The 13,156-nt window shown below is 62.7% G+C and overlaps 5 protein-coding genes across 5 annotated transcripts; 3 read left to right on the plus strand and 2 right to left on the minus strand.

Annotated features, from left to right (window-relative positions):
* Nucleotides 1–2,109: 2,109 nt before the first annotated feature.
* On the minus strand, nt 2,110–2,673 carry HRG_08417 (uncharacterized protein; the record flags this gene model as incomplete). Its single annotated transcript, XM_044866888.1, has 1 exon — nt 2,110–2,673. The coding sequence occupies one exon, from the start codon at nt 2,671–2,673 to the stop codon at nt 2,110–2,112; it is 564 nt and encodes a 187-aa protein (XP_044717775.1).
* Nucleotides 2,674–3,811: 1,138 nt separating this feature from the next.
* On the plus strand, nt 3,812–6,848 carry HRG_08418 (ATP dependent DNA ligase domain-containing protein; the record flags this gene model as incomplete). Its single annotated transcript, XM_044866889.1, has 3 exons — nt 3,812–3,906; nt 3,962–4,058; nt 4,116–6,848. The coding sequence occupies 3 exons, from the start codon at nt 3,812–3,814 to the stop codon at nt 6,846–6,848; spliced, it is 2,925 nt and encodes a 974-aa protein (XP_044717776.1).
* A 212-nt stretch (nt 6,849–7,060) lies between these two features.
* Nucleotides 7,061–7,864, minus strand: HRG_08419 (uracil phosphoribosyltransferase domain-containing protein; the record flags this gene model as incomplete). The annotated part of the gene is made up of 3 exons (XM_044866890.1): nt 7,061–7,473; nt 7,529–7,628; nt 7,685–7,864. 3 exons carry the CDS (start codon nt 7,862–7,864, stop codon nt 7,061–7,063), a joined length of 693 nt encoding a protein of 230 aa, XP_044717777.1.
* A 916-nt stretch (nt 7,865–8,780) lies between these two features.
* Nucleotides 8,781–9,929, plus strand: HRG_08420 (crcB-like protein, camphor resistance (CrcB) domain-containing protein; the record flags this gene model as incomplete). Its single annotated transcript, XM_044866891.1, has 1 exon — nt 8,781–9,929. The coding sequence occupies one exon, from the start codon at nt 8,781–8,783 to the stop codon at nt 9,927–9,929; it is 1,149 nt and encodes a 382-aa protein (XP_044717778.1).
* Nucleotides 9,930–10,290: 361 nt separating this feature from the next.
* On the plus strand, nt 10,291–12,578 carry HRG_08421 (MYND finger domain-containing protein; the record flags this gene model as incomplete). The annotated part of the gene is made up of 7 exons (XM_044866892.1): nt 10,291–10,413; nt 10,470–10,707; nt 10,758–11,346; nt 11,432–11,702; nt 11,749–12,053; nt 12,105–12,390; nt 12,432–12,578. The coding sequence occupies 7 exons, from the start codon at nt 10,291–10,293 to the stop codon at nt 12,576–12,578; spliced, it is 1,959 nt and encodes a 652-aa protein (XP_044717779.1).
* Between the last annotated feature and the right edge of the window lie 578 nt (nt 12,579–13,156).

Consider the following 13,156-nt stretch of genomic DNA (forward strand, 5'->3'; position numbering starts at 1 on the left):
GAGGGCGTTCAATGTGTGAGTTGAAGAAGGGATCACAGGATAACTTGCTGAATGAGTAGAGAGAGACTCTTTTCTTCGTTATCAAGATCATGATGACTGCTTTTATACAGAGCTCCAAGCAGCCAGTCTCAAGGTGGCGAGAGATGATGGCATGTAGTTCCGGCTGTTGATACCCGGGCACCAAATCACAGACATGAACAGCGCCGATCGCCAAGGTGAGACCAGGGCTGAGGCCTTGAGCCTGCACATGTCGTGCCGATCACCCTTGGCCGCTGCACCCCCTCCCGTCAAGAACAAGGCCAAGCCGCGTCGCCCTATGACGACATAAACGTGGCCGACGGTAGACGTGCGCCAGGGTCCCGTCACGAGGAGGGCTGATGACAGGTTCTGGGTGGCAGGCGATGAGCCGTTGGAAGGGGCCTGGTGCGGGATTGGATGGAAATGCCCAACGCTCCCGGCGGGCTCGCACAGCCCTGCGACGCGACGTCATCATGACCTGCGTCGTGGGGGACGTGCGGAGCTGACGGGGGAGGCTTGTTGATGAGCTGTCGGGGCCCCTGTTGAGGATAGTGGCATGAGATATGTGACTTGATGACAGACCTGACGAACCGCGGCGCCCTCATGGACAAACCTGACTGGGACTCGACAGCCAGGTGTCTCGTGTGTACCGGTTAAACACGATCATTCGTGACGGGACCCGAGTGCAGTGCCATGTTTGCCGGTCCACGGATGGCTATGAGAGCGCCACACATGCTCGAGCGGCGAGGGAGTCGAGCTGAGCATCGAACGGCCGACGGTTGGCCGGCAATGCCCACGAGTATGGCCTCGGTTTGCGGGGACGACTCCGGCGTTTTGATATACATTGCTTGCAGCAGCCCGGCCGGGGTCCCGGGCATTGTCTGCTTCCCGGGGCCGCCGCGGTCACTCTCAGTGCAGCCCTGAGCCGGGGATGTGGGCGAGGAACCCGTGGCCCACGCCAGGGCGGCATCAAGCAGTCGTCGATGCAAGACGGGGCTCGCTTGCCTGGGCCCGAGGGTTCGGGCGGGAGCTCCCAAGCGGCGGGAGTCGCTTCAAGTCAGTCAGTGAGGATGCGTAAACGACGGCTAAGCTACAACTGCAGTCCGCAGATGACGGCGTCACCTCCGTCGACGTGCTCACCGGCATCTTCACAGCCGCTCTCGCCGATCCCATCATCTCCGTAGAAGTCAGGCTACATGCAGGGGGACACAACTCGGCATGAGGGGCAACCGAGCAGTGCAATTGCCACGTATTCTCTTGCTTTCAAGGATGCTTCGTAATCCTGTCAACCTATTGCGCTATGTGACCGGATAGAGCATCCACGCTGTGCTCACTACAACCATAACAAACCGCTGGCTCGAGGGCCCGCTGTTCTCGCCGCTCCCGCACCGTGGCCGTTGAGCTTGGCCCGTGAAGCTGCAGCTACGGAAACGGGTCCAGCGTAGGGTGCATGTCGATCTGCTCGCGCGACAGCCTGCCGCCGAGACGATACTCATGGATGATCTTGTCCCAGCCGTTGTAGGCTGTTGAGTCTACACCCATGTCACCCAGGAGATATGCCCTGCGCCAGTTGTCGCTCATGCTAGATGTTTTGAACGACTCGATGCGATTGTCGACGCGTTGGAGCATATCCCTGAATCGGCTGTCGTCCAGTTTCATCAAGCCACAAACCGCCTGAACCAAAGAGAGCCAATAGTCGAACGCGTCCAGGTCAGAGTGCGGATGCTAGATGCCGTATTGAAACAAGATCACGTGGTCAGGAGGCATGGACATGTCGTCCGTGTTGTCGGCCGGGGTTTCGTGTAGCGAAAAGGCAAGTCGGCGTCCGTCGGGGCTGCAAAGGGCCTTCGAGAGGTCGGTGAAACTGCCGCATGTCCAGAGCCGCTGGATCCTCTCCTGCGTTGCGTCATCGTGTAGCCTGGGCACAATCAGGTCCATGACGGCCGCATCTTCGGGGGGGGGTTGGCTGTTCTCAACCCCTTTGAGAGGGCCTACTGCCACGGCGGAATGGGTCGTGACTGGAGGTGGCCGACCGGCCGGGTCATCCTCGCGCCTAGGCCACACTGGGAGAAATAGGTCCTTTTCCAGGAGCTACAGGAGCGTGAAGAGCTTCTTGAAGTCTGTCAGTTCCAACCAAGGGCAGCTTGGCTCGAAGAAGACGTTGAACGGGCAAGTCGAGTTGGCGTGCATCCTGACGGAATTCCGTAATGACGCGATGCCGATATGCGTTTCCGATTTCCAATATTCATGCCTGTCCTCGGCATACAAGGGGCTGCGCAGCTTCAGACCGAACCATTTGTAAACGTCAAGGCAACAATCTTGACCCTTGGCATGGGTGGATGGCCGCAAGACCCAGAACGAGGCGTCCAAGGGATCCCATTCCACCGAAGAGGTCGCGTCCGGGACGCGGTACCATATAATTGTCCCCATGATGCGCCTCGACATGACTTCGGTGCATAGCTCCAGAATCTTTTTTTTAGGATCGTGTTCGTCGGCTGGGCAAGCCCATTGAAACGGGAGCCCGTCGGTGTAGGGGCCGCGGTCACTGTGATTTTCGGAGGAGTATCCCTCGCGCTTCTGTGGAACCAGAAACTCAAGTTCGAAGCCGAAAGCCAGGTCCACGGGGACGGCAATGGGCGGGCTCGGTCTTTGCATGGCGACTCGTCGAAGGGTTGGTGACTGGGGACATGGTTGGGTGGGATCCAAGAAATAACGAATGCTTGCTGGGCTTGTCGCCAACTCCGAGGCGCGGCGATAGCTCGATCCAAGCTTGAAGAGGTGAACGGCTTGCCTCCAAGGTGCGGTGAACAGAAGTCATTCTTTCTGGAGTTCGACATGCTGTTTCCCGAACAAGACTGACGGGAACCGGGATTGACACAGCGGAAGGTGCCACACACACAGGACGCTGAGGCTTAGATGGCCGGGACTGGCAGACTGACAACGAGGCATCGTGATTGCAGACCGGCAGGCCAAACTCTAGCGCGAGAGCACGCAGCGTTGCTTTCCGTCAGGTCACCATGTGCCGTGGCCATCGAAGAGCGACAAGGCGAGAGACGGGGCGTCCAAGGTCCGGCCGGCGCTGAGCCGCTGGAGTATACAGTCGCCTTCCACTGCTTCTCGTCAATGCCAAATGAAGCCCAAAGCCGTAGGGGAGGTGGAGCCACTGAACCAGTGAACAGCATCCGCCTCTGATGGTCCCCCCGGGGCTATGCCTCGGGCCCCTTGCGTTGAACGGCTCTCCATGCCGCTGCGGGGCGGCGACGGGACAAGGCTCACAGCCACGGGCAACGCCTTTCACCGTGTGCTAGCTGAGCGTGCCTCCAGGCTCGCACTTGTACGTATCTCGCACTTCGAATCTCGAAGCGGACTCCGTTTGTTGCTGGAGCAATGCAGTTCGCGCGACGGCCCGCTGCTGAACAACGAGTCGCGACGGCTGACGAGACTGCATCTCGCCTTCCATTGAGGCGTTCACCGGAGCAACAGGGCGACAAGACCAGGGATCGGGGGAAAGGGGTGTTGGGCAGAGCAGAGGTGAAGTCACCCGAATCAGTATTCACCTCGGGTGCGAGGACCGAGGGTGGTGGAGGCGACGGCACGTGACCTGACGGTGAGCGCAAGCAAGCAGTGGATGCACCTCGGTGAAGCCTTGGATCCAGCGCGATTCGAGGCACGGTTTCCACGTCTCGTGAGAAAGCTGAGGCGCTGCTCAAGCGAGAATGCCGCCGCAGCTCTCATTCCTCCCCCTCACCTCCATTTCGTCAGCAGCCGGGCGTTTCCGTGAGCCGAGCACGAAATGAGCCACCACGAGGACGCCGCTGCGGACGCTGCGAGGGAGGACGAGATCCAGTACGGCGCAGTGGGAGTCGCCAAAGAGGAACTTGAGGAAAAGTACCCAACAGCATTCCCGGCCTCGTCACGTCGTGCTGATGATGCTGGCCGCCAGGTATCCAAAGCGGCCAAGAAACCACTCCAAGACGCTGCCGTTCCACGACCTCTTCCTGCATCTCTTCAACCCTCTCAACGAGAACAAGAAGCAGCCGGCCGGAGGCGTCGCACGCAAAAAGGGACCGCACGGCGCCCACAGTCTGTCGCCGCAGGAGCAGCGGAGGCACGTCATCGAGAGGTTCATCGCCAAGTGGCGTAAGCAGGTCGGCAATGACTTTTACCCGGCCCTGCGCCTGATCCTCCCGGACAAGGACCGCGACCGCGGCGTCTACGGCCTCAAGGAGAACGCCATAGGAAGGCTTCTCGTCAAGCTCCTCAAGATTGACAAAAACTCCGACGACGGCTACAACCTCTTGCACTGGAAGATCCCTGGCCAGACCACGGCGGCGCGGCTCGCCGGCGACTTTGCCGGCCGCTGCTTCGAGGTCATCTCCAAGCGGCCCATGCGGACCGCCGCCGGAGACATGACCATTGCCGAGGTCAACGAGCAGCTCGACAAGCTGGCTGCCTCGTCGAGCGAGGCCGAGAACCTCGCCATCTTCGAGACCTTCTACAACCGCATGAACGCCGAGGAGATGATGTGGCTCATCCGCATCGTCCTCAAGCAGATGAAGGTGGGCGCCACCGAAAAGACGCTCCTGTACCTGTGGCATCCCGACGGCGAGACCCTGTTCAGCGTCTCGTCCAGCCTCCGCCGCGTCTGCTGGGAGCTGCACGACCCGCAGCTCCGGCTCGAGCGCGAGGAGGCGGGCATCGCGCTGATGCAGTGCTTCCAGCCGCAGCTGGCCCAGTTCCAGATGCCCGCCTCCTTCCAAAAGATGACTGAGCTGCTGCGGCCGACGGAAGACGACGCCGAGTTTTGGATCGAGGAGAAGCTCGACGGCGAGCGGATGCAGATGCACCTGGTGCAGGACCCGGACCACCCGGGCGGCCGGCGCTTCTGCTTTTGGTCCAGAAAGGCCAAGGACTACACCTACCTCTACGGCAACGGGCTGCACGACAACAACTCGAGCTTGACTCGCCATCTTGCCAAGGCCTTTGCGCCCGGCGTCCGCAACCTGATTCTCGATGGCGAGATGATTACGTGGGACATGGAGGTGGACAAGATTGTGCCGTTTGGGACGCTCAAGACGGCCGCCATCGCGGAGCAGCAGAACAGGACGGGCTCGGACGCCACGGGCCACCGCCCACTGTTCCGCGTCTTTGACATGCTGTACCTCAACGACAAGCAGCTGACCCAGTACACGCTGCGGGACCGGCACAATGCCCTGGAAAAGGCCGTCAAGCCAGTCTACAGGCGCCTCGAGATCCACACGCACTCGCGCGCCACCACGGCCGACGCCATCGAGCCGTTGCTGCGCGAGGTGGTGGCCAACGCGTCCGAAGGCCTGGTCCTCAAGAACCCGCGCTCCATGTACCGCCTCAACAGCCGCAACGACGACTGGCTCAAGGTCAAGCCCGAGTACATGTCCGAGTTTGGCGAGTCGCTCGACTGCCTCGTCGTCGGCGGCTACTACGGCTCCGGCCGGCGGGGCGGCACGCTGTCAAGCTTCTTGTGCGGCCTGCGCGTGACGCAGAACCACGTCCAGGCCGGGGCCAACCCGGAAAAGTGCTTCAGCTTCTTCAAGGTCGGCGGCGGGTTCCGTGCCGAAGACTACGCCGAGATCCGCCACCGCACCGAGGGCAAGTGGATGGAGTGGGACCCCAAGAACCCCCCGTCAGAGTACATTGAGCTCGGCGGCGGCGAGGCCAAGCAGTACGAGCGCCCGGACGTGTGGATCCGGCCGCGGGACTCGGTCGTCGTCTCGGTCAAGGCGGCCAGCGTGGGCCCGTCGGACAGCTTCGCGCGGGGCTTCACCCTGCGGTTCCCTCGCTTCCGGCGGCTGCGCACGGAGCGCAGCTGGGACTCGGCGCTGACGCTCGAGGAGTTTCAGGAGCTCAAGAAGAGGGTCGACGAGGAGTCTAGGGACAAGGCCATGACTGTCGAGGACAGGAAGAGGCGGCGGCCGAAGCGCATCAAGAAGGAGCTCGTCATTGCGGGCGAGGACGCGGCGCCCGCCGAGTTTGCCGAGCCGTCGTCGGCCATGTTTGAGGGCTTCGAGTTTGGCGTGCTGTCCGAGTCCCTGAAGCCGTGGAAGAAGACAAAGGGTCAGCTCGAGGCCATGCTCAAGGAAAACGGGGGGGGCGTCTCGCAGCGGCCAGCCGCGGGCACCAAGACGGTGCTCATTGCCGACAAGAGGGTCGTCAAGGTCGCGAGCCTGATCAAGGGCGGCGACGTCGACATCATCCGCCCGTTGTGGATCCGGGATTGCCTGGAGCATGGCGATGGGACGTCGGTGCTGCCCTACGAGGAGCGGCACCTGTTTCACGCGTCCGAGGGGCTCCGGGCGGCGGCCGCGCGGAACACAGACCGGCTCGGCGACAGCTTTGCGAGGAACGTGTCGGTGGAGGAGCTCAGGGAGATTACCGACGCCTTGACGGCGGAGCCCAAGGGCCGCGAGGCACGGGATGCCGCGGCATCTTCCTTTGTCGAGGAGCTCGAGGCCCGCGCAAAGGGGCTCTCGCACATGCGCGCGTTCATATTTCGCCGTTGCGTCGTGCACCTGCGCCTTGTCGGGGACTCGGGCCCCCGTGACGCTGGGAGGCTGGTCCGTTATATCAAGTACGCCGGCGGCCTGTGTGCAGATGAAGGCCTAGGTGACGAGACGGTGACGCACGTTGTCCTGGTCGGCGACGACGCCGTGCAGCGTGGGCAAGTCGCGGGCGAGGTGCGCAGGGAGGTGAGTGGGCGGCGCAGAATGCCCAGGCTTGTGACGGGCAGCTGGGTCGAGGACTGTTGGAAGGAGAAGACGCTGCTGGACGAGGAGCAGTACGCTGTTGAATGAATGTGTCCTGAGCAGGATACTGGATTTTCTCTAGTCACGCCCTTGCAGCTCATTGTACGATGACGTTTGCCGAGGAGCATGTCACGACACCATGGCATGGCTACTTGGACCCATGCCTTGAACAATAACACGAGCGCTTCTATGCTGGAATATCTCACACTGTTTGCTTGTCCCCCCAGCCTTGCGCATCCAAGTTCCCCCTTGGCAGCATCCTACTTGCCAACAGTCAGGTACAACCGGTCTCCGATATCGCCCAGGCCCGGCTCGAGCATGCCCTTGGGCGTCAGCTTCTCGTCCAAGCCGGCTATCCACAACTCGGTGCCCTGGGGCCACTCCTCGGCGGCCTTGCGGACGCCGTCTGCGGCGCCGACGACGGCGAGGACGAGGACCTTCTGGGCGCCCCACTCGCGCAGGGTCTGGATGGCGGCGATGCAGGTGCCGCCGGTGGCGATGACGGGGTCGACGACGATGGCGAGAGAGCTGGCAGAGGAGGCGGCGGGGTTTTGGGGGTCGGGGACGTGGTTGGGGAGGTTGTTGTAGTACTCGACGGGGGCGAGGGTCGACTGCTCGCGGTACATGCCGAGGTGGTGGACGGGGACGGAACGGGGGAGCATGGCTTGGGTGGCTGGAAGACGTTAGGACGGTTGTCAAGGAGCTCGGCTATAGGTGAATTGGCGGACCATCTACCATGGCAAGGCCGGAACGCAAGATGGGGACAATGCACATGGTCTGCGGGTGGGTGGTGGTGGTGGTGTACTCGAAGCCGAGCGGTGTGTGGTCCTACAGAGAGCGTCAGGACGCAGCCGCAGCCGCAGTTTGCCTCTCGGCCGGCTCACCTTGGCTCCCTCAGCAGGGGAGATGTTTGCGGCGAGGGCCTCGCATGATAGGATGAGGGAGATGTCGTGGATGAGCGACTTGACGTCGTGTGCGGCGGTGGAGCGGGAGCGCAGCTGGCTCAGCTTTGCCTTGAGGGAGGGGTGCCGGGAGACGTGGACGTTGGGCGGGAGCGACGACATGGTGAGACGGATTCAGGCTCGTCTGATTCAGGCTCGTCCGATCAAGGTTGGGGTCGTCGGAGGAGAGCGATGCAGACGAGGAGCTGGTGGAGGCGCCGAGGGATGAACGGACCAAGCCGAGGGAGGCGATGGAGGACAAGATGAGAGCTGGCGCGTCTGAGAAGATGATAGGGGGGAAAGGGCGAGGCTACGCAAGATGGTGATGCACCAGAGGCGGAGCGAGAAGAGGCAGTTTGGCGGTTGAAGCTGCGGCTGCGGACCGGGAGCTTTATGAGACGATGGGGTGCGGGGGCGGGGGCGGGGACGGCTGGAGCTGCTGCCCCGCCATGACCCGGGGTCTAACAGCCAGGCACCTCGGGTACCTGGACCACTGTATCCGTACTTTGGTTAATTAATTACTCCCGGGCTGGTAGCAATAAGCCGAGGATAGCTGCTGGGCTGCCCGCCCATCCATCGGCCGCTGCTACGTTATTACAAACTTGCATCCAACCTGCAGAGAGGAGAGGAAATACATTACACGACAGGTTTGAACGATCTTGCCAAGGCACGGAGGAGCTGGCGCGGTCAGTGCGTGGATCCGGAGGCCACCGAGGAGCCGGTCATTGGACGGGCAGCCAACGAGTCACATTGTCACATTGACACCGTAATAAACCCGGCCGGAAAGACCCGGTTCAAGCTTTGAAGAACATAAAAGGCATTGAAGACAAACCACGTGCTCGTTGGATGGCGCCGAGTCTCGGCGGAATGATGAACGGCGCGAGGCGTGCTCGGGTGGAGCGGACAGACAGCGGCACGGATCATCGGCGCGCGTCGGCGAGCCAATAAAGCTAGTCTAGTAGGTGAGCTGTTTACTCCAGCAAACAAACGTCTGCCAAGAGAGTCATCCACAGGCGCTTCCCAGAGCCTCCCGGATGTCATGTCCGGGCCGGGCGACGTCGAGGTCGCCGCCGACGAGGGCCGCGGCCGGGCCAGCCATGTCGCAGCCGCCAATGGCCACGGCAGTCCTCAACAAGCAGACGTCTTCAAGACGGTGGCCGCCGAGCCGTCGTCGCCGCCGAGGCTGCTCGCCACCCGCGTCTACACCCTGTCCTACCTCGTCTTCTTCTCCCTGCTCGGCACCCTGGCGCGCCTCGGGCTGACGGCCCTGACGCACTACCTCGACTCGCCCGTCATCTTCGACTCGGTCTGGGCCAACTTTGGCGGCAGCCTCGTCATCGGCTTCCTCGCCGAGGACCGCAACCTGTTCCGCCACGAGGGCGCCGTCGACGACAGAAAGGCCCATCTGGCGCTCAAGAAGACGGTGCCGCTCTACATTGGCCTGGCCACCGGCTTCTGCGGGAGCTTCACCAGCTTCTCCTCCTTCATCCGCGATGCCTTTCTCGCCCTGTCCCATGACCTGGTCGCGCCCGGGCACGCGTCGACGGCCGGCAGTCGCGGCGGCGGCCAGTCCTTCATGGCCCTGCTGGCCGTTGTCGTCACCACCGTCTCGCTCTCGCTGTCGGGCCTCTTCCTGGGCGCGCACCTGGCCTGTGCCGCCGAGCGCCTGACGCCGTCGCTGCCGCGTGCCGTCAGCCGCAAGGTCCTCGACCCGCTGAGCCTTGTGCTCGGCTGGGGCTGCTGGCTGGGCGCCGTGCTGCTCAGCATCTTCCCGCCCCACGACGACTGGCGCGGCAGGGCCGTCTTCGCCCTCGTCCTGGCGCCGCTCGGCTGCCTGCTGCGCTTCTCCCTGGCCGTGCACCTCAACGGGCGGCGGGCGGCCTTTCCGCTCGGCACCTTTGCCGCAAACGTCGCCGGATCCGCCGTGCTGGCTGGGGCGTGGGACCTCGCGCACTCGCCCGCCGCGGCCGGCGCCGTCGTCGGCTGTCAGGTGCTGCAGGGCGTCGAGGACGGCTTCTGCGGGTGCCTGACGACCGTGTCGACGTGGGTCACCGAGCTGAGCGGCCTCGGCAGGCGGGATGCGTACGTGTACGGGTCCGTCAGCGTCGTCGTGTCGTTTGCCTTGGTGGTGGCTGTCATGGGCGGGCTGCGGTGGACCGAGGGCTTCAGCCCACTGACCTGCGGCTGAGTCGGATGATGGAGATGGGTTCAACGGCACATCTGTGAGCGAGGTTGACGGATAAGATTGCTGTTGGTGATTGTGTTGACGTTGACGCAGTGACTGGGTGGACAGCTGGTTGCTCGATGCCGCACAATTCAGGCTGCCACCACGTGCTCGGCTGTTTACCTCTTCACCTCACCCTGAAATCTCGACGCGCAGCTGGCTCGTCTTTTTTTTCTCCCCTCTCCCCAGCGACCAGCCAGCCTCTCCATCGGCCTCATTCGACTCGAAGCACATGGCCCGTCCCTCTGCCCTCGGCATGGCTTCGCTTTCTCGCCTCTCTTCTTCGAGGCTCGCCTCTTCCTCGTCGTCGTGCACCTCTGACGGCATGACTGTCGACGAGCCCGCCGCGATTCCCCTCACGCGGCCGTCCTGCTCGGCGCGAGACGCGAACGGAGTACCCTGCCTCAAAGTCCCGCTCATTGCGTGCCCGAGATGCCTCCTCGTCGCGGTGCGTTGATGAGCTGCCGAGAGGCCTGCTGTCACCGGTGATGCTGACAACTGCAGTACTGTGACGCGGCCTGTCGAGAGCGCCACTGGGATGTTCACAGACCAGACTGCACCAGGGACTTTGCCGTCAAGTGCAACGAGGCGTCGGCTGCCGACATGGACGACGAGGACGACGACTTGATTGCCGCCGAGTCCACCAGCTTCTGGTGCAAGTACCCGGCAACAGACGTCCTCAACCTCGACAAGAACGAAGGGCGCTACTATGACGATCGGCTTGACCTTCTCTTCACCGGAGGTTGGTGGCCCCGACGTGCCCGCCACGCCTCCCCAGCTCACTCGCCGTAGAGTCCGGGGTGCGCCACTTCATCTACTCGGTGGTCAAGCTGCCCGAGACGGCGTCGCCCAAGCTCCACGTGGCCATCAACGAGGCAAGCAACCTCCATGTTGCTCGCACCTTTTTCGCCCTCAGCCTGCTCACGGCCCGCGACCGCGATCCCGTCGTCAACGCAGAGGCCTGCATCCACATGTGGTACTCGGCCAGGATGCCGCGGGTCCTGCGCGACCACGTCCAGTCGGTGGTGCGAGAGAACCTCGGCGGCACCCTTGAAGACATGGCCACCATCAGTGCTGCAACGGGCGTCTCGCCCACGCGGCCTTGCCGGCTGACCTGGTCCCTCGCCAACCTCAGCGTCGAGGTCGAGCTGCGGCAATCCCAGTGGGCAGCCATCAGGAACCACCTGGTCCCGTGCAAGAGCCTCGGCTTGGCCCAGTCGCTTATTCTCCGATATGTCGACACGCGCAGGCGCGCCGAGTCGCCGTGCCGCTTCCTGGCCCGGATGACTCGGTCCAGGGCCCTGGGCTTGATGAAGTGGCACGACGACGGCATTCTCTTGCCCTACGGCCACCCTCGCGACGCCTTTAACACGCTGAACCCGTAAGAAAGAGGCCACAACCGCGAGGCCCTTTGTTCTTTCGTCGCCTTGCCATCTCCTTTTCCCTTCTGGCCTGACACAATGCAGCATCTTCTTCCAGGGCAGCGAAAAGTATCCCGCCGGCGCCTCGGCAGAGCCTCTGTCTGAGTGGCCCATGGAGCTTCTCGACTATCGCGTCTCCCCTGCCGTCAATGACGTGTACGGCAAGATGTTTTACTATCTCCGCGACCTGCTCGTCGAGTTTCAGCGCCGGCTGGCCAAGACCTCGCTCAACCTGCAGCTGTCCTGCGAGGCGACGGCCGAGCTCACCGACTGGACCCCGGCTCTGCAGTTTGAGCGGCCCTTTGACCGCATCGAGGCATGTACAGGCGTTCCTTGGACAGGAGTGAAGCTGACCCTTGTAGGTCGGCCATCACTGGGACGTGCATCCCTTCTTGACGCTCGTCGCCTTTTCCAACCTCTTGCGCCATGAGGACGAGAACCCCTTTGCGACCCTGCTCACAATCACCCGCGACTCGGTGATGCACGGCATGCCTTGCCTTGGCGCCAATCTCCAATCGGAACGCCAACATCTCTATCGCCCGTACAACGCAGTCCTGGACGAGCTTGCACCGCCGGCGGCCGCCGGGGACAAGGCAGACGTACGCGACGTCGTCCGTCGCAGGCTTGGCCTGCTCATGTGGCGTAACTGGGACAAGTTTGCTTCTCGGTGCGTCTCCTTTTGGGTCATGGCTCTTGGTCACCGACTAACTCCCCGCAGCTACCTCTTGTTCCCCGGCCACTTTGCCTTTGCGTCGCTCATAGACCCCCGGGCCGTGGATGAGCACCGCAGCGTGGTGCAGGCGGGGTTCCTCGGCCTGGCCGCGAGAGAGAAGCACCTCATTACGCGCCGCTGGCCCAACCGCCTAGTCCACAGCAAAAAGGACAAGCCCAGCCTGCGCGACTTTAACCGCTGGCTCGGGTGGCCGAGCACGGTGCCCCTGCGCTGGCTCGAGTGGAAGCGCTGCGGCGACGTCTCCAACCAGGAGTGGGACAGCTGGATGCGGGTCGCCACGTCCATGTCGCGCCTGGCGACCCGGCGGGCCAGGACAAGTCGGATGGCGGGTCCGAGTCTGGTGGCGAGGCTGAGGGCCAGGGTGATGGGGGGGCGGACGAGGCCGGGGGTGCTATGAAGGGCAAGGGGAAGAAGAAGAAGCAGAAGAGGGGCAAGAAGTCCAAGGGCAAGAAGAAATAGGCTGTCTCGGGGATGGACAGCGTCGGGCATGTGAGCGACGCTGAATGCGCACGAGGTTTCGCGCGTGGGTCGAGGCAGGGGGTTGGTTGGTTGGCTTTACGAGAGCATGGAGAGGTTGACTCGACATAGGCTGCTGGCAACTGAGGATGGGACCGTCTGTTGAGATGTTCGTCCGCAATCCCGAGCTAGCCAAGAACAGGGGACTCTGAACCACTTGCAGACCCGGATCGCGGCCTGTCATGTTTGAAGGTACTAGTTAAAAGGCCACCCCGTCACGCTAAACGGCCACCCAAAAGTGGGTCAATTGTGGCTTGGTCGCGCGCAAGGTCCGATACCGCAAAGTTTGGGCTCCAGAAGATAGGGGGCGAATACCGCGCTGTGGCAAGGAATGCCGCTTCAAGCGACCAAGAAAGCCGCCGCCCGGCCGCTGTGATCTTCTTCATCACTGCGGCTTCAAGTCAAGTCTTGGTTGGCCTTCCTTGCCGTCACGATATTTTCAAGCGGCCCAATGCCGCCGCCGCCGTTCCCTTCGAAATGAATGACGTTGACGAGCTCTGGCATGGCAGAGCACAAGCCCT

This window comes from Hirsutella rhossiliensis (genome assembly GCF_020360975.1).
Source record: "Hirsutella rhossiliensis strain HR02 chromosome Unknown scaffold00010, whole genome shotgun sequence".
Classification (NCBI taxonomy): domain Eukaryota; kingdom Fungi; phylum Ascomycota; class Sordariomycetes; order Hypocreales; family Ophiocordycipitaceae; genus Hirsutella; species Hirsutella rhossiliensis.